Raw genomic sequence first — 23,195 nt, 5'->3', positions numbered from 1 at the left:
TTAGGCCGCGTCGGTGGAGTTGGGGTTTTCCCAGCCGGGTCCTGCTTCGCTCCTGTGTCCTGGGCCTTGGCCCGCGTGCTTCTCCTCTTGGGTCCCAGGCCACCCGATGGAAGGTTCCACAACAGTCGGGGTGTTGGGGCGGGCGATCTCGCAGCACCGTCCTTCGGATACTATTCTTTAGAAGGACCATCCTGGGAAACCACGTCCCATGTCCTCCCGTAAGTTGCCCTCGTGGGTGGCACCTGTGTGGGGTCCTCACCCGCAACCGGCCAGGGCACAGGCCATCCCCTTCCTTCAGGTCCTCGTGTTCCCTCCAGAGTCCGTCCTCCCTGCCTGCCTGGTGCCGCTGTCCTCTGGAGAGAGCCGCCATTCTGTTTGCATCCAGAAGGCAGCAGAAGTTTCTTGAGGAGGAAAACAGCTCCTGTTTATTTTCAACAGTAGCAGAAAAATGCAGACGGTTCTGTTCAGGGCAGACTCGTCTCAGTAACTCAGGTTACCACTTTTAGATACCAGTTTATCTTGTGAGGATCAGATCTTTTTTCAGGTGTGCTGAATTTCTCTGCCATTTTTCTGTCTTTTTGAACGTTAGCTGTTTTTTGTTTCACAAAAATGTTTTCTCTAAAAAAATTTTTTCTCAACCACTACCTATAAGCCCAGACCACTTTATTTGAGATTCCAGAAGGTTCTGTGTAAGGAACAGCCACCTGCCTAGGACCAGGGGCAGGAAGAGAGGAGGAAGGGACTCTACCTCTTCCCACCTGGAAGCCGCTGACACATCCCATCTCCCTCCTGGTTTCCTGGTCGGGCTTGGAGGACTCAGGGTCTGTTCCCCACGCAGTCCTGTTTCAGGCAGTGGTGACAACTTGATTCTTAGTCATTCGATATCAAAGGGGGTTGAATTCTCAATGGGAGACAGATGTCTTGAATGTACTCAGCAGCTTTCAGCCACCCCAAAACCTAATCCTTTATATCTCAGAAATAAAAAGTGATCATAAACCCCCAGATGTGGCTCTTCGGGAACAAACGGTATTGAAAGCGGAAGACTGCAGCGGTGGATTGTTCTGTGCATGGGAGAGAGGCCAGAGGGTTTTATGTTTGTGAATATTTAAAGCCTGCCTGATTCTCTGAGTCCTGGGCCCTTAAGACAATCAGCGCCTGCAGGAGAAAGGGTCAGAGGAGCCCCGGAGCCAAGGACCCGAGGCCTCTAGGAGCTGGAAGACGTGAGGAAGGGATTCTCCCTGTGGACACCTGGATTTTGGTCCTGTGAGGCTCATGTTGGACTTCTGACCTGCACAGCTGTGAGGTTGTGAATTTGGATCATTTGAGCCATGGTGCGTGGTTATTACAGCAGCCTCAGGAAGCTCCTCGTGACCCGGCCCTGGTTTGACAGCCTCGTTTCACATCTGTCCCTCTGCCACTCCCTGTGCTTGGGGCAGATGAGGCAGCTGCACCCCAGATAAGCCTGTCTCTCAGGCCCGTTGGCTGCACCCCCGTGGGCCTGTGAGACGAACTGGGTACCTGCCCCGTGGTGCTCCCTGGAGGCTGCCGTGGCCTCTCTTCATCCTGGGGATACATGGGGTGGGGGCTGCTTCTCCTTTTGGGACTCAGGTAATGGGGAGTCAAGTGGTCTGGAACCAGGATCAAGTGCAGCCTGTGGAGGGGCCACTGAGTGAGGGGTGTGGAGACCTCTGGCCGTTTCTGGCACGTCAGTGTGTTAGACGGGCGTCTCCTGCTTCAGTGGTAGAGGAAGGGTCTCCGTGTAGACAGAGGAGGGGCAAAGCTGCTGACCCAAGAGCTGCCCGTGCCGTGGGGGATGCCACTCCCACTCCCCCGACGGGGGCTTCCCCGCCCCTCATGTGAGGAGCAGCTTGGAGAACTCAGCCCGGTCAGTGCTGTGGGAATGTCAGACCCAGCAGGCATCTGGATTTCTTCTTGGGTTTAAACCGCAGAGGCTTCTACAGCTAGCAGACCACTCACTTGATGTCTCTGCTTTCAGAGAAAAACGGTCCCCCACGTAGCACGTACTTCTGATCCCCACGTCCAGAACGTGCCTAAGCAGTGTCAGGCGTGATGTCAGTAAGCGTTCACCTGAACCGGCATTGAAGAAACTTGAAAGCCGTGAAAATTAACATTGTAATTTTATCTTAACCATTTTTAAATCCTGCATTTAATATACGTGGAAGCCAAGAAATGTGATGACCCCGATGCCTCAAGAACAGAGGCCGGGTGTGGGGCCACCATCACCAGGAGTGCTCCCAAAATCACGTGAGGCGTAAGAACTCGCTAACATCAGGACTGCTCCCAAAATCACATAGACATGAGAACTCACTAACATGAGGAGTGCTCCCAAATCACGTGAGATGTAAGAACTCACTAACATCAGGACTGCTCCCAAAATCACATAGACGTGAGAACTCACTAACATCAGGAGCCCTCCCAAAATCACAAGACGTAGAACTCGCTGTCACCAGGAGCACTTCCAAAATCACAAGACGTAAGAACTCACATCGGGGTGCTCCTCAAATCATGTGAGACGTAAGAACTCGCCGTCACCAGGAGTGCTCCCAAAACCATGAGATGTAAGGATTCGCTAACATCAGGAGTGCTCCCCAAATCACGAGACATAAGAACTTGCTGTCACCGGGAGTGCTCCCCAAACCACGAGATGTAAGAATTCGTTAACATCAGGAGTGCTCCCCAAATCACGTGAGACGTAAGAACTCGCCGTCACTAGGAGTGCTCCCAAAATCACATGAGATGTAAGAACTTGCTGTCACTGGGAGTGCTCCCAAAATCACGAGATGTAAGAATTCACTAACATCAGGATGACTGCCCAGGCCACGTGAAACAATTACACGGCACGTCTGGCTACCAAAAACAGGTTGAAGGCTACATGCAAAAAGTTGCAAGCTGTCACAAAAAGTTAAAACTTTGCAGATTCTTATTGCTCATGAAATGTGCCTGGATGTAGAACCTCAGAACGGTCCGGCCTGGAGTGTGCTCTTAGGCAGTGTCCAAGCTGCTTCTCTGCAGTTGGCACCGGTGAACACAGCGGTGCTGCAATCCCAGCCCGGGGCTCTGTGCTCTTCTGACACCTGAAACCACTCCCACCCATCAGTAAAGACCCCGCTCACCTGCTCCCTTTCCACAGATCTGCTCTGACCCTACCCCTACCCCACACACACACCGCGAAAGGAAGCAAGAGGTGTTGGACACAAACAAGGACTGCAGACGGCAGCCACACTCATCTCTACACGTGGGCGTGGCCATCAGTGTCTTTCAGCAAACAAGGAATGTGGACGGCCGCCACACTCGTCTCTACACATGGACGCAACCATGCCTGTCTTTCCGCAAATTTGGGGAGTTTTCAACCTCGATGTCTTCCAGTATTTTTTCAAGGCCAGTCTTTCTCTCTTTCGGGAATCGGTGACACAAATATTAAACATCGGGGCCTGTCCAGAGGCCCTACGGTGCCACTCCTTTTCTTGGTGTGCTTCTTACGAGGCCGTGTCTGCAGCTCCACTCCTAGTATCTGCGGAGTCTTGGAGCCTAAACATGTTAGTGAAGCTGTGTTTATTGAACTCGACATTTGTTCAGGAAGTGCTGGGCACCTGCTAACGTGGAAGGCCTTCTCCCAGACTGACAGTAGACTCACAATAGACTGCAAAATTAATGGTGGATTAGAATCAGGGAAACCAAAGGGCCAGAACCCTTACCCATGGCTGTGTACAGCTGACACATCTGAAGATTCGTTAAAATACACACAGTGCTCGTGAAATCAGTGATGTTTGGGAACTTTGCTGTTACTGAAGAGCAGTGATTTTTCCCTTTATGTCTGATTTGTGGTTTTCAACCACAGTTGTGACTTGATCTTTTAAAATATTTTGATTAACCAAAATCCTTTAAGAATGAGTTAGTTTTGTAAATTTTGTTATCCAGTCAGTAGAAGTTGTTGATGACAGTTGATGCAAAAAAAGACTCAGTCACAACCATGTCTAAAGATCTGATCGTTCTTTGCGTGGTCGGAACTTTAGGTATTTGGACTTGGTTTTGATTTTTCTTTCATGAAGGTGATAACCAGAAAGAATGCTTTTCTCCTTGGGCTCTAAGTATTTCTTGAAAGGTTTGGTTACTGAAGTGATAGTGAATTAAAGTTTTCCCGCAGGTGTCATTGAATAGATAAGACGTTATCTTTTGTTTGATGAGAGACTTGTCACAGCCCCCTCTAGGTAGAGAAGCTTTCTCGGTGGATTTTGGAGTGTGTGATTTGCGTGAGTCATTCTGGGGACACGTGCTGCCTGCAGCCTTGTCTTGAGTGAAGGGCTGTGGGTCCCACCACTCAAGCTTGGCAATTTCTGAATGCTTGAGTTTGTTTTCCAAGTTTTGGGGTTTTTTTACGTTTTGTTAAAGTTCCTCTTTAGTTGATGTTTTCTGTTCATAAAAGCTTCTTTCCAGTTGGCATTATTTCACTTAAAAATTCATTCCACATTATAGTTTTTCAGGCAAATTTCGATTTCATGTTTAATAGATGTTTGTTCCTTGAGACTCGAGCTTAGAGTACGTGTAGTTGGCCAGTTGGATGGTGGCCTTTTCACAGGAGGTGCCGTGTCTTGTCATCTGCTGAAGCCTACGTGTCTCCACGCAAACACCCGCCTCCGTCTCAGCCAGCTCACAAAGAGACTCACCCCCACGTGTCGGCCCCCTGCAAGTTCTTGTGTGATCATGGAACTGCGGGGAAGGGAGGGTGCCGGAACCAGGGCTGCGAGGTCACCAGAGGGTTGAGGTGGGGCCTGTCCCCTGCACACCCCTGCGGGAAAGCCTGCTGGGCTCCAGAGCCGGCGCCCGCAGCCTCTCCAGCTGTGTTACCTCGTTTCTGCCTGTTCTGCTTCTCGTGCTCAGGGCACTTTCCCGACCCTGCTCCGTGTCCCTCTCATGTCCCATCCTCTCTCGAAGCCGTCCCACCTCACTGCAGGGCAGAGCTGGGTAGAGGTTTATTCTGTGATCCCGGGTCATGCAAGGAGGTTGGTAGAAGCATTTCATTTCCGTGCATTGACAGGATACAGTAGCATCTGGTGTTATCTGTATTTCCCCTTTGGTAGAAATTCCGACACTTAGGTATGAATTCATTTGTGTTTTTTCTTTTTACATACTTCTAAATTTTCCTTAAGATTTAAAAAAAATTATGTTAGCATGTTCTAAGTAAAGTAAATACAAACGACCCTCAACTTACAATGATTCGCTTAACAATTTTCTAACTTTGCAATGATGTGCAAGGGATGTGTGTTCGGTAGAAACCACACTTTGAATCAGGAGTCTTGACTCAGAATTCTGTAGAACAGCTCGTTCCAAGTCGGCCTTGTGCTGGATGACTCTGCTAGCGATGGGGTAATGTCTGCGTGTGGAAGGCAGCTGGGCCAGGTGTGCCGACGCGTTTTCGGCCTGTGATGGGCTCATCTGGACGTGACCCCATCCTGAGTCCAGGAGCCTCTGTGGTACAGAAAACGTTTTTCAAAGAGTGCGGTCACCGTTTTTGTAACAACAAGCCCAGGAAAGATAGGTGTTGTTCCCACACTGGTATGTTTACATGAGTCAGGCAGAAAGAGGGAGAGGAGATCGGAGCACGGTGTAGGTGAGGTCAGGTTTTAATGTGTGCCCATGTTTCTGGTTTGGCTGTGCCAAGCGTGCCTCCAGATCTTCCAGATGGCAGCGAAGGGACACGTGCCGGGCCGCCCTGCGTCACCAGCGTTGGCACAGACGTCTGAGGCCTCCCAGCTGGGCCGCCACACTAGCGAGGGTCCCTCGGGGTCCCTGGGTTGCCTGCGGGCCAGCCTGCCTGCCCTTGGCTGTCAGATGTAAATCAACAGATTTTTAACAGTGCCTTTTTTTCTCTCTTGACAAGGTGTGATGCAGTGTTAAAGGCCCTAAGTATTTCAGAATAGAACTGAATAGAATTATTCCCTTAGGAGATTTGCCATCAAAACAGTAAATACAGTGATGTAAGCATTCTGGTGAAGTGTGAACAGCAGTAACGTCTTGAAGTAACTAGATGCTCTGATTAAATACCAGTTCACGCCAGCGTCTCTGGTAATGCGTTACTTTCAGGGATCGTTATCATGACCTGATGATAAAGCCGCTGCCTCAGCTAATTAACTATTGGTTAAAATGTTTTCGCCTTTTGATGATTCGGGCCAGGGCACATGTGCTGTGACTGCTGGACAGTGGCGATGGGTTTGAAATTGCAGACTGGGCTGGCTGGATGAGTCGGCCTCCGTGCGGGCGGGGGGCTGAGCCGTGATTTCTGATCAAAGCGGCCTCACACCGAGCCTTTGTCACTCTGGACTCGGCCTCCCCTGCTCCGAACTGCGCCTGTCTCGGGAGTTGTGCTCCGTCCTCTGTGGCCGTTTCTCGTACCTGCTGCGGGGGTGGGGTTGGGTCTGTGTCAGTGAATGCCCCTCGGGGCCCCAGCCAGGTGTGCACTCCCAGACCCTCCTGGGAAGCAGCCCGCGCTGGGGGACTGTGGACAGGCCGCCCCGCCTCACCTGCCTGTCTTGGGGACCACGTGGCTGTGCCTTCGCACACAGACGCCCTCAACGTGGGAGAGTGGGAGAGCTGTGAGCAGGGCTGTGCTCTTGGAAAGGGAGCCCCCAGGAGAGCTGCCCAGCAGCACCCCCCACCGTGATCCATGCCGGACATAAAACACTCCTCCCTCCGCTGGCCGCCGGCTGAGCGGGCCCCTCGATGCTGGGTGCGGGTTCTTTCTGCACGTCCTTCTCCCATCTCCGTGCAGTTCCGGAAAAGGAGGTGAGAACTTGAGTTCACCTCCCCGCACTGGGCTCAGCCTCTCCCGCCGCCGCAGCAAGGCACTGACGGCACCCATTACCTGCCCGCTGAGGTTCGGGGAGGCTGAGGTTTGGATGCGGTGCTCCCATCACCTGCTCACTCGCCTGCCGCCTGTTTCCGCTCCCATCCGCGTCACACGTGTCAGGCCTGGGGCCGGCTGAGCTCACCCCAGGTGTTCAGGAGTCGCCCTCTCTGCATGTGTCCCAAATTGGAGGCGTGCCCAGAGCGAGCAGGCGGGCATCTTAGCGAGCGTCCCGTGGTGCCGCCACGTCTCCACTCCCAGGTGGCTGCTCTCCTCCCAGGTTCCAGGATGGGAAGGACTCGGGTGCCTCCCGGAAAGCCCTGTCCCTCAGGAGTCGTGCTGTGAATCTCACTGATCTTGAGAATTTCAAGCAAATATGCTGGTTATTCGCCATAAAATCCAACAGTGCACTAGGAATAAAATCCGTGTTCACATAAGGGACAGAAGGAATTTAAACCCAATCTTTGCCTGCGAACTGCCTGTCTGGGTTTGCTCTTTCACCCGGGGCTTTGTTAAGGATTGGTTGAGTTTCAAACCCCAGGGCTCAGGTAGAAAGCAGAGTCCCATGTCCAGCCCCCACCCTGCTGCACTCAGAGCCCTGGACTCTGCCGGGAGAAGGCCTGTTGCGGGGGGACGGGGCCCGGGAAGGAGGTCTGTCGCTGACTCTTGGCCATTTGTCAGGTGGACGACATCCTCGGAGAAGGCAGCGACGACAGCGACAGCGAGAAGAGGCGGCCTGAGGAGCAGGAGGAGGAGCCCCAGCCCCGGACGCCAGGGGCTCGCAGGGAGCGGACACTCGGGGCAGCGGCGTCCAGCGAGAGGAGCGTGGCAGGCGGCCGGGGGCCCAGGTGAGTGTGGGGTCTGAAGTGGGAGGGGCCTTACGCAGGCTCCCAGAGGTGACTCTGCTGTTGATGGACCGCCGGCTGCATCTCGTTCTTCATGCCCGTCCCCCCTTCTGTGTGTGAAACCAGCAGCTTCCAAACTCAGCAGGCCCTGGTGGTGGCCGCTTGGCTGTCTCCATGCTGACTCCATGTCATACATGTGCGCAGGCGTGTGCGGTGTCTGCACGTGTGCAAGGAGTGTATGCAGTTCTGCATGTGTGCGCAAGTGTGTGTGCGGTGTCTGCACATGTGCGCAGGCATGTGGGGTCTGCACATGTGCGCAGGCGTGTGTGTGGTGTCTGCACATTTGCGCAGGCATGTGGGGTCTGCACGTGTGCGCAGGCATGTGTGCGGTATCTGCACATTTGCGCAGGCGTGTGGGGTCTGCACATGTGCGCAGGCGTGTGTGCGGTGTCTGCACACGTGCCGTCTGTTGATTCTTAGTGTTCAACATGAAGACTGCGTCGGTTGTTCCCTCCACCCTGCCAATATCAACATGCCAGGATTTGCGGGTGTGGAATGACTCGGTGTTTCCTGTGACCGTAAATTGCTCTTACCAAATAGAATAGGACACGGTGATGCTGTTCCCTTTCTTAAACATCTGTTTTACCTGGATTTGATAATTACCTCACTTTTGTTAGCTTTCTTCCTTTTTGCCTGTTTCTGAATCCCTGGCTGCCTCTCCGCTCCACTCCCCTGGCCTCCCCCGACCCACCCTGCTCACTGCCCCCAGGAGTTGCCTTCCTCACTCTCTGGGGTGTTCTCTGTCTCTGCATTTTGGTGGAATATACACCTCCCAGAAGCTTCCCGAGAAAGTGTCTTTGTCCTGTCCACACGTCCGCAGTCGGGGGGACGCGTAATCCGCAGTCGGGGGGACGCGTGATCCGCAGTCGGCGGGACGCGTGATCCGCAGTCGGGGGGATGCGTGATCCCCAGGTGGCACCATCTCCTTGAGGATTTGGAAGCACAGCTCCCGCCTTTAGCTCCGGGGCTGCTCCAAGCCCGTCCGAGGTAACCTCGGAGGCTTTGTCTTGCTTGCCCGTTAGACAGGATGTGGCCCCCCAGGTCCTGCCGACATCCTCAGTACAGATGCGTGTCCCGAGGATTTGCCCTGAGAACTTGGCCTCCAGAGCCTTCTTGCGGCTGCTGCGGGGCTTTGGGGCCAGTAAACCTCTGCATCCTGGTTTCCTCACCTGTGAAATGAGGTAGGAGCAGCGCCAGCCTCAGAGGGGCTACTCCCAGCTTCAGCAGGCGAGCAGGGGGCGCTCCAGGTGCACGTCTGGCGTCTGTGGTGAAGACGACAGTGCAGACTGCTTGCTTTCTCCACTGAAGCGGTTCTCCCCACGTCTGGTCTTACTCTTAGGCTCTCCTGTAGGTGAATAAACATTTCAAGAAAAGAGTGTAACTCATTCAGGCAATCCAGTTACAAAATTGGGCCAGAAATTCCAACCACAAATGCAGACAAGATAGTCATTGTTCCATGTGCGAGAATTACAGAAAATCACTTGATTTTCTGCTCTGTGGTTTAGCAGGGAAATGAGTGCAGCTTCTCTCCGGGCAGCCCACCCTGTGTTTACCATCTAGGAAGCAGTATTTTCCAGCTGTGCTGAAATGATGTGAAATTGTTTTAGGAGAGATTTTGAAATTCTGTATTGGGTGATAACATGCCTTGTTTTTTCGCACATGAATTACGGGGTGGTTTTGCCTGGCCTACCTTCCTTCACTTTTCGGTGTAGACCATTGGGTCTGTTGTGAAGCTCTGGGGTCAGGCCTGGGGAAGGTGGCGCACTGGGGGCCTCTGGGAGGGTTCCACTGCTCTCCCCCGAAGACCCTCTAGGCCAGGGCTAAGCTGAGCCAGCTCCAAGGAGTCCGCCTGCTGCGGTCATGTTCGTATCTGGATTTGCAGCGTGCTCTGGGTATGAACATAGGTGGTTTTAACCTGATAATTTTTTTCTAATTAAAAGAAGAAACCCAAAGTGCTTTTCCACTAAGACTGGTGACGGTGTTGCTGATATCCATCCACGTCATCCATGACACATGCCATGTCCGTGCCTCCCCCTGTGGGCACCTGGACGTGGCGCTCAGCGGGTCGGGACCCAGAGCTACAGAGGACTTGGGGGCCAGGACTGGAGTTAGCACCCCTGGGTTTTTCTTTTTTTTTTGCTAAATGACCTGCCCATGGCGGAAGTGAACCTCACTGGTGAAACCATGCAGACGAGATTAGCCCCTCTACTTTGGGGTGTCTTCCATGCTGCTCTCCCAGCTGCAGGAGGCAGTTGGGGCTGTGCCTCTCCATTCTGGCTTCTCAGTCAAGGACCGGATCGTTATGTAATCGCCGTTTCACTCCATGTCTTAGGGAATGGGTGGGCTTGGGTGATTTTAGAATTTGAGATCAGGGAGGCCGGGCGCGGTGGCTCACGCCTGTAATCCCAGCACTTTGGGAGGCCGAGACGGGCGGATCACGACGTCAGGAGATCGAGACCATCCTGGCTAACACGGTGAAACCCCGTCTCTACTAAAAAATACAAAAAAAAACCTAGCCGGGCGAAGTGGCGGGCGCCTGTAGTCCCAGCTACTTGGGAGGCTGAGGCAGGAGAATGACGTGAACCCGGGAGGCGGAGCTTGCAGTGAGCTGAGATCCGGCCACTGCACTCCAGCCTGGGCGACAGAGCGAGACTCCGTCTCAAAAAAAAAAAAAAAGAATTTGAGATCAGGAGAATAAAGCGTCCTGGGTGTCTATTCAGATTCTGCTGCGCAGCCTTCATCCCCGCCGCCGGGACGGTGGGACTCTCATCCCTGCCGCCGGGACGGTGGGACTCGGGACTCTGGACTCGGTGCTTGCTCACAGCCTTCATCTCTGCCACCGGGACGGGTGGGACTCTCACCTCTGCCGCCGGGACAGTGGGACTCGGGACTCTGCACTTGCTCACAGCCTTCATATCTGCCGCCGGGACGGTGGGAGTCGGCGCTTGCCCCCTGCCCGCGCCACGCCTGCCGTTTGCGGATCGCTGTGGGCGTGTGGCCGTGATAGCAGCCTGACTGCTGGAGGCCATGTGTGCCCCTCGAAAGGGTGGGGCAGTGGGGTCTGTTCAGCTTCCTGTCAGCTCGGTTTTTGTGACTTTTGGGCTTTGGGGACCTCACTTCTTCCTTAAAGACCAGGGGACTTGGGGCCTTCTGGTTTTATTTCATTCCTGTTTATGGGGTATTCAGTGAGACATGAATGGTGTGAAATTTTTCTCATGAAATTTGTGCTTGTGATGAAGTAAATGTGTTTTTAGTTTTTTTATTTTTGCATGTCGAACGTGTCGGTTTCATCGTGATTCTTTCCCATGTGGCGACACATTCTGTACGGAAGCTGGAGGCAGCTCCGCTTTTCCCGGCAGGGCCCTGGCTGGCGGGACGTCTTGCTGATTTCTCATGGCCAAGAATCTTAATGTCAGTTGAACTTGAAAATGAGTTTTAACAGAAGGGGGAAGGTTGTGTTTTTTACTTGTCTACCAAGAAGTGATTCATTCTTCCCTCAAGTCAACAAACATCAGATGCCTGCTCTATATGCAGCCGCCTGCCAGGCACTTTCGCTCCTTAAAGTAAATCCTCAAAATAAAAAACCAAACAAGGCATCTTCAGAATGTTTAAGGATCTCACAGACACATGGTCCCACCACCAGCTCCAGGTACTGAAAAAAACCGGCACCCAGGTGAGGCGAGGTCTCCTGCTCAGGTGATCTGTCCCTGTGCCCCGGTTGGCTGAGGCCCCCGTGTGAGGTGAACTATCCCTGAGCCTGTCCTTTTATGCTTTTGGTTGCCGGAGGTGAATCATCGCTCACAGAGGCAACTTTAAAATATACCATACCCTTTTTCAGATCATTCCTAGAGTTCGTGGAGAAGTGAAAACGACATTGAGTTAACTGCCAAGAAACATAGCATAGCATTGGTGGGAGCTGTTAGCAGCAAGATGAGCTGGTCGTTCCCATGATCTGTTGACAGAGACAACAGCTGACGACGGCTCCCTAAGTACTTGGAGATTTTAGTCCTGGCGCCGTTTCCTGTCCCATCTGGTGCAGTGATAAACAGGAAAGGAAAACAGCACCACATTTTAAAGGCTTAGTTTCCTGACACGACTACCCAGATCCCAACACTCAGCTCTTCTCCACGGGGGCGTGTGATCAGCCTGCATGGGAGACGCGGGGCAGCAGGCAGGGCCCTTCTGAGGTTGACCTCCTCTTGTCCATTTGGGAGGGTTGCGTGAGCTCCCACTTAGACAACGGGGAGTAGTGCTCCACCAGAAACACTCACACATCAAAGTTGGGTTTAATCTTGGATAATTAACTAAGAAAGATAATCTGTAGAAGAGAGAGGAGCAGAAAAACTATTCAAAGACATAATGACTGAAAACTCCCCAAATTTAATGGAAAACATTAATTTGTATGTCCCAGAAGCTCAACAAACTCCAAGTAGGATGAACACAGAGATCCTCACCTGGGCACATCCCATTGGAAGTGGAAATGCCAGGAGCAGGGCTGGGGGCCCAGAGGAAGCATGAGGCATCACAGGGGAGAGGCCTGAGGGCAGCAGAGGAAGCCTGAGGTGGAGGCGTGAGGCATCCGGGAGAGAGGCCTGGGAGCACCAGAGGAAGCAGGAGAGAGGCCTGAGGACAGCAGAGGAAGCCTGAGGCGTCCGCAGAAGAGAGGCCTGAGGGCAACAGAGGAAGCGAGGCGGAGGCCTGAGGGCAGCAGAGGAGGCGTGAGATGTTATGGGAGAGGCCTGAGGGTGGGAGAGCCCATCACACCAGGCCGCTTCTCCTCAGAGATGGTACCACCACCCCCAGGCCCCTGTAAGCAGCAAAACAACCTTTTCCAAAACAAAGGCAGGGTTTTCCCAAAGTGGGAATTCAGTAGCAGACACACCTCACAAGAGGTTCTAAAGGAAGCGCTTCAGGCTGAAAGCAGGTGACCTGGATGAAACTCTGAATCCACACAAACAAGCAGAGCGCCAGGAATGGAGATTTTGTAACTCTGTAAGGTCGTGTGTTGCTTCTCCTTTTTTCTCTTGGTTTAAAAAGCAGTATGGTTTTATAGTATAAGACTCTGTGCCCGGGCGTGCGGTGGCTATGACTCACGCCTGTAATCTCAGCACTTTGGGAGGCTGAGGCGGGCAGATCACTTGAGGTCAGGAGTTCAAGACCAACCTGGCCAACATGGTGAAACCCTGTCTCTACTAAAAATACAAAAATTAGCCGGGTGTGGTGGCAGACGCCTGTAATTTCAGCTACTCAGGAGGCTGAGGCAGGAGAATCACTGGAACCCAGAGAGCGGAGGTTGCGATGAGCCAAGATCACGCCACTGCACTCCTGCCTGGGCCACAGAGCGAGACCCTGTCTCAAAAACAAAAAAAAACCGAACAACTCTTTGTACCTAATTCTGTTGTTGGGCCCATACCATGTGGGGATGTAACGTCAGCCAGTAGCCATGCCGAGGAGGGGCCTGGGATGAAATGACGGCCCATGGTGACCAGAATTTACAGCAAGAGCTGAAGAGACCCAGGAGTGCTGAACAAGAAGGTCGGTCTCACGTGCTCCGAGTGTGCACCTGCTCCCCCTCCTGCTGTAAATAATTTGACGACGTATTGTTGGGTTTGTGGCGTGCGTGGGTGTGGTATTGTAACAGTGAAGCACGGCCAGGCGCAGTGGCTCACGCCTGTAATCTTAGCACTTTGGGAGGCTGAGGTGGGCGGATTGCCTGAGTTCAGGAGATCGAGAACAGCCTGGACAACACCGTGAAACCCTGTCTCTACTAACATACAAAAAATTAGCTGGACGTGGCCGCATGTGCCTGTAGTCCCAGCTATGCAGGAGGCTGAGGCAGGAGAGTGGCTGGAACCTGGGAAGCAGAGATTGCAATGAGCCGAGATCGTGTCACTGCACTTCACCCTGGGCGACAGAGCAAGATCGCGCGTCCTTCCTGCGTGTTCTGACCCTGTGGCCTCTCCAGGGTTTGCCCCTCGAGGGTGTTGGAGGTGTAGGCTGTGTTCGTTCTCCCTGCACACAGTATGCGGAGTTTTGGTTTGTGAAGATTTGCTTTTCTGTATTTTCATAGTTACACAAACATGCATCTCTTGGAGAAGTGAGAGCCTTTTGACAACCGCTGTCGCTGTGAACAGGTTGGGAGGCCCTGCCTTGCCCACCCCATACTTAGGGGCTTAAGAAACAAGGCCTGCCTGTTGCCCGGGCTGGAGTGCAGTGGCACAATCGTGGTTCACTAATTCCTGGGCTCAAGGGATCCTCCCTCCTCAGCCTCCCAAGTAGTTAGGACCGCAGGTGTGGACCACCATGCCTGGCTAATGTTTTAAAAATTTTTTTGTAGAGATGGGGAATTCCTGTGTTGCCTATTGAGACCAGCCTGGGCCTCAAACTCCTGGCCTCCAGCGATCCTCCCACCTCCGCCTCCCAAAGTGCTGGGCCTACAGGCGTGAACACCGTGCCCGCCGTGCCTACGGGTGCTAAGGTGCTCTTTGGCGCACCAGGCTGAAGGCTCCTAGTTGCGTGCCTCGACTGTGTGCTGCCGGCCACTCCAGTGCCTGCAGTTTAGAATTTGGGTACAGAGCTGCTGCATCGAATGGTTTTTTTAATGATTGCCCAGTAAGTGAGACACATTCATTTTTTCCCAGTCCTTTCACACCGATACATGAAGCAACAATTCTCACCCTGAGAAACCTCACTGAACTTCCCACTTTCAAGAGCCCCGCCTGGGAGCAGCGCTCGGAGGGGGGTTGAGTGCGGTGAGCACCCGCCGGGTCCCTGCTCCTCTTCCTGTAACACACACAGGTTAATTCTCATGCTGTGAGATTACTGAGGAGAGCGTGACGATGTCCACGCCCAGAGCTGTGGCGTCCCCGCCGGGGCCCTGCGGGGACTGGGGCTCAGGTGCGGACGCCGCAGAGGGAGGGCACCGCTGTCTCTCACTGGACCTGGGCCTGGACCTGGGCCTGCTCTCAGCAGCAGACCGACGCCTGCCGCCTGCTCTCCTTGGCAGAGCCCGGCCCCGTGCTGTAGGGGGTTGGACTGTTGGGTCTCCGCTCACGTCATCTGGCAGGTTCCCTGCAGGTCCCCGCAGAGCGCAGAGCCCCCCAGGCTTGTGTGCAGCTTTGCCTGCTTTGGGCAGCCCCACGCCGCCCTCACGCCATGTTCCACTCTAGGGTGCGTTGGGGAAATAATCCGCCATGCGCAGCGCCTCCCGCAGGCGTCCCAGCGCGTGCAGACCTGGCCATGCCAGTGTGGGTTTTCAGGGCCGTGGCGGCCTCGCTGTGAGCAGCACTGACCTTCCCTCTTCTTCCGGCAGCCGTGCTGGTGGCGGCCACGGGAACCCTGTGCCTCGATTGCTCCGTCCCCGTTGGATAAGATGCTGGTGTGACCCGGTTGTGCGTGTGTTTGCTGTGCTGACGGGTGTCTTTCTGGTGCCAAGTCGTGTGCACTGTGCCGGCCCAGTGTGTTTGGAAAACTGAAATATGGGGGGAGGATGTACATACCTATTATTGTTTGTATTCTTGCCTTATTATTCCACATTGAATTTGAGATAAATGTTCAAGCTTTAAATTTTCCTGAGATTAAATCTGTTAATATTGGTCTATGGAGCTGTGCAACCAGTCGTAGAAACAAAATAGAAATATTGCATGTTATGCTGAGGAAGCGAAGCTGGTATCAGTTACAGACATTTACTAACCATGGTTTGCAGCGTGTCTAATGTTTGAGGTAATTTTTTTTTTTTTTTTTTTTTTTTTTGAGACGGAGTCTCGCTCTGTTGCCCAGGCTGGAGTGCAGTGGCCGGATCTCAGCTCACTGCAAGCTCCGCCTCCCGGGTTTTTACGCCATTCTCCTGCCTCAGCCTCCCGAGTAGCTGGGACTACAGGCGCCCGCCACCTCGCCCGGCTAGTTTTTTGTGTTTTTAGTAGAGACGGGGTTTCACCATGTTAGCCAGGATGGTCTCGATCTCCTGACCTTGTGATCCGCCCGTCTCGGCCTCCCAAAGTGCTGGGATTACAGGCTTGAGCCACCGCGCCCGGCCTGTTTGAGGTAATTTTTAATGACTAAAATCCATTCGTCTTGTACTTTTAAATGCCATACTCCGAACATCGTTTAACCAAGAGCGAGGGTTTGTGCCACCGTCGTGAAGTGCTCCCTGTTCTTCATTACGGAGCTGGGAGCCCACGGGAGGCCGAGGCTGCGGCATTCTCGGCACCAGGAGGGACCGCGCGGGGCCGGCCTGGGGGACCCATGGAGGGAGGTGCGCTCCAGCCCGGGCTCTGTGACCCCTCGGGGTGGAAGCCGTCGACCTGGTCCCAGACACGCAGCCTCATGTAAGCCCTGCCCTGTCTCCCAGTCAGCCGCATTTTTCCAAAGTGCGTGGAAAACATTTCTCAGCATTCTCACCAGCATCGTGGGGTCCAGGCCCCCGTTTTGAGACAGGAATGGTGGCGCCTGCCCGTGGGGTTTCTTGGAAAAATCAAAGGAAGAAACAGTTGGTGCAGCTGGCCTCAAACCACAGCGTCTCCAGCTGTGAATCCGTAAAGGGTTCCCAGCGAGTGCTGTGAGCGCCTGCCGCCGCCTCGTCTCACACAACAGCAACAGAATCATGATCAGAGGCTTTTAGAGTCATCATTATCATGTCTGTGCGTGAGCCGTGAGTCTGTAAGCCGTGTCTGTGCGTGAACTGTGTCTGTGCATGAGCCGTCTGTGTGTGTGCCGTGTCTGTGCGTGAGCTGTGTCTGTGAGCCATGACTCTGCGTGAGCCGTGTCTGTGCGTGTGCCATGTCTCTGTGTGTGCCATGTCTATGTGCCTGCCGTGTCTGTGTGAGCTGTGTCTGTGTGTGTGAGCCGTGTTGGTGTGTGAGCTGTGTCTGTGTGTGTGTGCCGTGTCTGTGCGTGAGCTGTGTGTGTGCCGTGTCTGTGTGTGTGCCGTGTCTGTGCGTGAGCTGTGTCTGTGTGAGCTGTGTTGGTGCGTGAGCTGTGTATGTGTGTGTGAGCCGTGTTGGTGCATGAGCCGTCTGTGTGTGTGCTGTGTCTGTGTGAGCTGTGTCTGTGTGTGTGAGCCGTGTTGGTGCGTGTGCACAGGGCTCTCCAGCAGGAGCTGAGGCGGCCCCTTCCATGGGCTCGGTTCAGGTCCCGTGGCACCCTGCCAAGGCTCGCTGGCGTTTCTGAAGGTGTCCTGCTGTAAACAGCACACTGGGTGTTTTTGTCGGCCTTGTGAGGGGAACATTGTGGCATATTTCTAAACCTCAAACAGAAAGAGTCACAGCTGGCGTTTCCCATTCTTTGTCATCCTCTTGCTGCCGTTAGAACTCTTGTCTGCCATGGATGGCTTCCTCACTTGATTTTAGAAAGAAATTGTTGGAACTCGTTCTTGTACCTCTCGCCCTCCTCCTTCTCCCCCTACTTGCCCCCAGGGTCCCGCCTGGCTGGTGTCTGCCCCGTCTTCACTTTTTGTTGGGGACCCTTCCCCTGCTCTGCTCGGTGCCCCTGGTGTGTCCAGCCCAGCATCGCTGTGAGGGAGCCGACCACACCTGCCACCCCCCCCCCCGAGTCTGGCCCCACTAGGAGGGACCAGGGCTCCCTTGAACAAGGCGTCAGCACGGGCAGGGAGCTGGGTCACCAGACTGTTGGGGTCGCGCCACGCACTCCCCAGGCCCCGTGCACACGAGATCCAGGCCTGCCCTCTTTGGACTCGGTGACCGTCCCAAGCTCGACCTGAGATGCCACTTCGGCTTTCCTGTTCACAGTCATGACTACTCGCTCCCCAAGGTCAGCGCCGTGCACTGCTCTGAGGGCCTGAAACGCCGCCTCTGTGGGCAAGGGTCCTCTGTCCAGCCCACCCGCCAGCGGGTTCTTCCCGGGGTTCAGGGCGCCCCTCACTGCAGCACCTTAACCTTCACAAGAACTGTCTGTATCTTGTTTTGTTTTAAGTTCTCGAAACTGAGTGAAGTGGAGGAAGCCTAATGGGAGGACGGGAGCCAGGTTTTCCTGGAACAGCTGCCAGCGTGTATTAGGGAGGAAGAGAAATCACTAATGAATTTTGTTAATTGCCAAAAGCTTATTGCCGTAGCAACCAGAGGCCAGACTTGTGGCCCTGACAGCGTCGTTGGTGTCAGTAGAGACTGGAAATAAAGGAAACTCGTGCATGATACGCCTGGCGTCCTCAAAGCAAACAGCGGGAGGTGCCCAGCCCAACACAGGCTCGGGCATAAGGTCTGCAGACCAGGCATGTGGAGGGGGCACGCGGAGGGGAAGCAGACACACAGAAGAGGTGCGTGGAGATTTTTTTCTTTTAAGTCAGCGTCTTGCTGTGTCGCCTCGGCTGGAGTGTGGTGGTGCAGTCATGGCCCAGGCTCACTGCCACCTCCAGTTTCTGGGCTCAGAGGATCCTTTCTCCGCAGCCTCCAAACAGCGGAGACTCAGGCATGCTCCGACACGCCCAGCTAATTTGCAACCCCTCACTCTCATGTAGCGATTAAAAGTAAGCCTTTATTTCTCAGTAGAAAATATCCATTCCAGTTGACATGAAAATAGTGAATTCGTTTAAAACTCGGATGGTGGATACTAGGGCGTGCTCTTCCTGCTACTCCGCTTTTTTTTTTTTCTTTTTGAGACAGAATCTCACTCTGTCACCCAGGCTGGAGTGCAGTGGTGTGATCTCAGCTCACTGCAACTTCCGCCTCCCAGGTTCAAACAATTCTCGTGCCCTGGCCTCTGGAGTAGCTGGGACTACAGGGGCCCACCACCCCTGCTTTTGTTTTGTTTTGTTTCTGTAGAGATGGGGTTTCACCATGTTGGTCAGGCTGGTCTCGAACTCCTGACCTCAGGTGATCTACCCGCCTCGGCCTCCCAAAGTGCTGGTATTACAGGCGTGAGCCGCCGCGCCCCACCTACTCTGCTTTTAAATGATGGCATGCATTGCTTTTCAGGAAAGGATCTCATGGATCCAGGGGTCCCAGTGTGTGATGAAACATGGCAGTTCCCATCTTACACGGCGGGTTGGAGTCAGAGACAGGCCAGGGAGGGAGGGGCTGGGTACAGAGGACAGGCTGGGGAGGGAGGGGCTGGGCGCAGAGGGCAGATGGGGAGGGAGGGAAGCTGGGCGCAGAGGGCAGATGGGGAGGGAGGGAAGCTGGGCACACAGAGGGCAGGCTGGGGTGGGAAGGGCTGGGCACACAGAGGGCAGCCGGGGAGGGAGGGGCTGGGCACAGAGGGCAGATCGGGGAGGGAGGGAAGCTGGGCACACAGAGGGCAGCCGGGGAGGGAGAGGCTGGGCACAGAGGCAGGTCCAGGAGGGAAGGAGGGAGGGAGGGAGGAGCTGTCATCCTGCGGCCCAGTGCCTGCCACCTGGACAGGATTTGGAGTTCTGGGGCCCTTGTGTTTCTCTCGTGCCGTATTCCCTGGACCAAGCACAGTTGGGTTCTCTGAACGAGTTTGTCGTGACTGATCAGCTGTGGGTGTCAGCCCAGCCCACGGGGTTCTCTTGTCTTCTGTTGGTTCCATCTGATCAGCTGATTCTATGTCTTTTGTCTCTTATAAATGAACTGTGATTCTTCTAGTACCAGCTTGAGTGGCTTCAAGTTATTTCTGTGCTATAGTTTGTGTGTTAGCCTCGAGTGCATGCGTGTTACATGCCTGCTGTGTGTGCGTGCAGCTGTATCACACTCACTACCGTACTATAGTTTGTGTGTGTTAGCTTCGAATACATGTATGTTACATGTGTGCTTGTGTGTGTAGCTATATCACACATAATGTGCCACATAGGCATGTGTGTTAGCTATATTGTGTCTGCATTAGCCAAGAAAATATTTTTAGGGTATTCACGTATGGTGACTGTTACTAACTTCTCTCAGTGACTTTTCAGGATTGTAACTGAAGGCTGGTATGGCCCAGTTGCCCCTAATCTGTTTAAAATCAAAACAGCTTGTGCGCATTTAACCAGGCTTCCATCTCTAAGGTTGTAGCTGAGGTTCCTTGGCACAGTGGGACGTCCCAGCATGGCACCGGAAGGGAGGGTGTCTGGCAGGACGTCAGCCGGTCGGAATTTCAGGGCTCTGGGGATCTCGTGGGTGTGCTCCATTCAAGCCGGCTGACATCACAGGAACCAGGTGCGTCTGCAGTGGCTCAGAAGAAAAGCCTAGTGGCATTTGCTGGTTATGCAAAGGGCTGGTGTTCTCTTTTATTAGAGTCATTTTAGCAGCAGCCTGAGGAAATGAGAATTTCCAGACCGCGGCCCACTCGATGACCTGGGAGGTGCTTGTTAACGTAACACTAACAGTTACTCTGACAGACAATCTTACTTTCCTGTCCTGGGTTTCTTTTTTTTTTTTTTTTGAGACGGAGTCTCGCTCTGTCGCCCAGGCTGGAGTGCAGTGGCGCAGTCTCAGCTCACTGCAAGTTCCGCCTCCCGGGTTCCCGCCATTCTCCTGCCTCAGCCTCCGAGTAGCTGGGACTACAGGCGTGCACCACCACGCCCAGCTAGTTTTTTGTATTTTTAGTAGAGACGGGGTTTCACCGTGTTAGCCAGGAGGATGGTCTCAATCTCCTGACCTCGTGATCCGCCCGCCTCAGCCTCCCAAAGTGTTGGGATTACAGGGTGAGCCGCCGGCCCGGCCTCCTGTCCTGGTTTTCCTGTTCTGATATCCTCTGGCATCACAGGTGTTCATGAGCGACCGGAATGTGCGTTTGCAGCAGGTGAAGAACCGCTTTGTCGGTGGTGTCCGCGTGTGTAACAGGGCCAGGGGCCTCTTCTCCTGTGCTGGGCCCCTGCTGTCCACACGCGGGTGACGTGGCCCTGGGTCGGTGGCCTGTGTACGTCGTTGACCAGAGAATTGTGCTGTGTCTTGTGTTAAAACCACGGAAGCCCCTTTCCACATGCAGACCAGGCGATGCCCCGGCGTTGTGTTTGCCATGAGCGTCTCACATCGTGTTTGCTTCTCTGCAGAGGCCACAAGAGGAAGCTGAATGAAGAGGACGCCGCCAGCGAGTCCAGCAGGGAGTCCAGCAACGAGGACGAGGGCAGCAGCTCCGAGGCCGACGAGATGGCCAAGGCACTGGAGGCGGAGCTCAACGACCTCATGTGAGCGCGGGCGGCGGGCAGGGACTGAAGCCTGGCTGGCCTCCAGCAGAATTCGGACGTCCCCGGACCAGCCCTCAGTCTCGGTCCACGCTGCTTTCTTCCCAAAGGAAATGTATATTTGCAGAGCTCCACATACAGAAACACATTATTTTGCAGAAATAGGTGTTTTTAAGAAGTTTTACTACAGGATAGTGACAGGTGTTAAAGGCCCCGGTGTGCCGTGCCAAAGAGCTCAGCAGAGGCTCGCGTGGCCCAGGCTGGCGCCGGCTGCTGTCCTGGTAAGGGGAGGGTTGGTGTGTGTTCCTCTGGGTACCAGAGCACATTCCTTGGGACAGCATTGGACTAGGAGTTTAAACGGGACAGCGTGTGTGCACCCGGCGCTGAGCCCCCCACAGACATCCCCGTCGCTCCCTCCTAGGGGACCCGTTTCTGGGGAACGCCGTGAGTCTCGGGTGGCCTGGAGTTTCCTGCAGCTTCCTCCGCAGGGTCCACGCCACGTGACCTGGGCTGCCACCTGCCCTCCTCCCACTGGCATCCTGGCAGGCGGCGTTGCTTTTCCTGGGCGACCTTTTATGTCTTGGAGAGACCTGATGTAAAGTTTCTGTAAATCTATTTCATATCTGACCCACCAAGCAGAATTTTCTTTCATTTAATAAAAATCCTTTTTGTAAGTTCTCTTCTCGTGGGTGTGTGGCAGTGGTGAGCACCCGGCTCCTCCCTCGCTGGGATCCAGCTCCTTAGCCAGACGCTCGTGGGACGTGGGCTGGGCGGGCTCCGAGCTCGCTGTGGTTCGTCTGAGCGTGACCAGGGCGCGGAAGTGTAAGCAGGAGAGCGTCTTGCTGTGGCTTACTCACCGTTATCTAGGAGGGATTTTTCAAAAGATGGCACTGAAACGTTAAGAATGCGAGAGACCGTTGTTTTTTCTTTTTCTTTTTCTTTTTTTTTTCTTTTTCTTTTTTTTTTTTTTGACATGGAGTCAGGCTTTGTCACCCAGGCTGGATTGTAGTGGCGTGATCTTGGTTCACTGCAACCTCCGCCTCCCGGGTTCAAGTGATTCTCCTGCCTCAGCCTCCCTCAGCTGGGATTACAGGCACATACCACCATGCCCAGCTAATTTTTTGTATTTTAGTAGAGACAGAGTTTCACCATGCTGGCCAGGATGGTCTCGAACTCCTGACCTCATGATCTGCCCACCTCAGCCTCCCAAAGTGCTAGGATTACAGGTATGAGCCATCGCGCCCGGCCTGTTTTTCTAATTATTAGATTTTTACGAAACTTAAACCCGAGATGCCCAAGGGGCCCAAAGGAAGCGCTGATCCTGGGAGGGCGTTCACAGGTGGAAAGTGGGGTCCTTCCCTGGGGCGTCTGCCACACAGCTCGACCCTGGGCTGTTCCCTGGGGTTGGTCAGGGTCTGGCTCGCAGCCCCGCGCAGTCCCCTGCAGCCCCCCACGAGAACGGCAGGCATACGGCAGCCTCTGTCTTCAGGTCACGCTGCTCTGAGGTCTCTAGACCAAGCAGCCTCGTCGGCGGCCCCACCGCTCTGGGCGCGGTTCCTGCTGAGCTGTGCCGTGCGGGAGGAAACCCAGCATCTGTGCCGTGTTCGTAACACCACGGCCAAGGCCCCAGCTCTGTCGGACAGCAGGTCGGGGACTCCAGCCAGGGGCGAGCTTTTCTCTGAGACTTGGCTATTGAATTGCTGCTTCAGCCAGCCGTGGATCAGCAGCGTAGCCAACCCTTCCATTTTCTGGATTAATGACCAAATAGAAAGCTAAGTGTGGCCAGCCATGGATCAGCGGCGTAGCCAACCCTTCCATTTTCTGGATTTATTACCAAATTGAAAGTGAAGTGTAGCCAGCCGTGGTGATGTGTTCCTATAGTCCCAGATACTCGGGTGCTGGGGTGGGAGGATTGAGCCCAGGAGTTTGAGGCCCCAGTGAGCTGTGAGCTACTGCACTCCAGCCTGGGTGACACAGCGAGACCCTGTCTCTAATTTTTAATAAAAGTGAGGCATTAGGCCGAGGCTGTGTATTCATCATACTCTTTTCATTTGTGAGTAACAAAATCACAAGTAGAGTAGGTGTTTCTTCACGTATTGACTCTCTTCTGAGTCCTGCGGGTAGCTGCAGGTGCGGCTGAATCCAAGTGCTCGCCAGTTGGCCAGACGTCACCAGGAGCCTCGGGCCTTTCTCTTCCTGTGGTTTGGCCTTTCTCTCGGTTGGCTTCCTCCTCGGCCAGGCCTTCTCCACGTCCCAGCTGAGATGGTCCAACTCCACCCACACTCAGGAATGACGTAGACAGAGGAGGGGATGGCGTGTCTCCGTGGACCTGGGGGACTGGCACTGAGCAGGT

General features: G+C 54.1%; 1 protein-coding gene across 12 annotated transcripts in view; it reads left to right on the top strand.

The window, feature by feature from the left end:
* The window catches only part of CTDP1 (CTD phosphatase subunit 1), a 73,472-nt gene extending 51,952 nt beyond the window's left edge, over window positions 1-21,520 (top strand). For all 12 annotated transcript variants that reach the window (XM_074022334.1, XM_074022331.1, XM_074022328.1 and 9 more), the window contains 2 exons: window positions 7,544-7,710; window positions 20,711-21,520. In XM_074022334.1, the coding sequence (XP_073878435.1) occupies window positions 7,544-7,710; window positions 20,711-20,730 (187 nt within the window). In that variant the 3' untranslated portion in view covers window positions 20,731-21,520. The remainder of the gene's footprint in view (window positions 1-7,543; window positions 7,711-20,710) is intronic.
* The last annotated feature ends 1,675 nt before the right edge of the window (window positions 21,521-23,195 follow it).

The sequence above is a fragment of the Macaca fascicularis genome, chromosome 18 (genome assembly GCF_037993035.2).
Source record: "Macaca fascicularis isolate 582-1 chromosome 18, T2T-MFA8v1.1".
Classification (NCBI taxonomy): Eukaryota; Metazoa; Chordata; class Mammalia; order Primates; family Cercopithecidae; genus Macaca; species Macaca fascicularis.
Note: the sequence above shows the minus strand (reverse complement) of the source record. Positions and strands in the feature narration are given on the sequence as shown.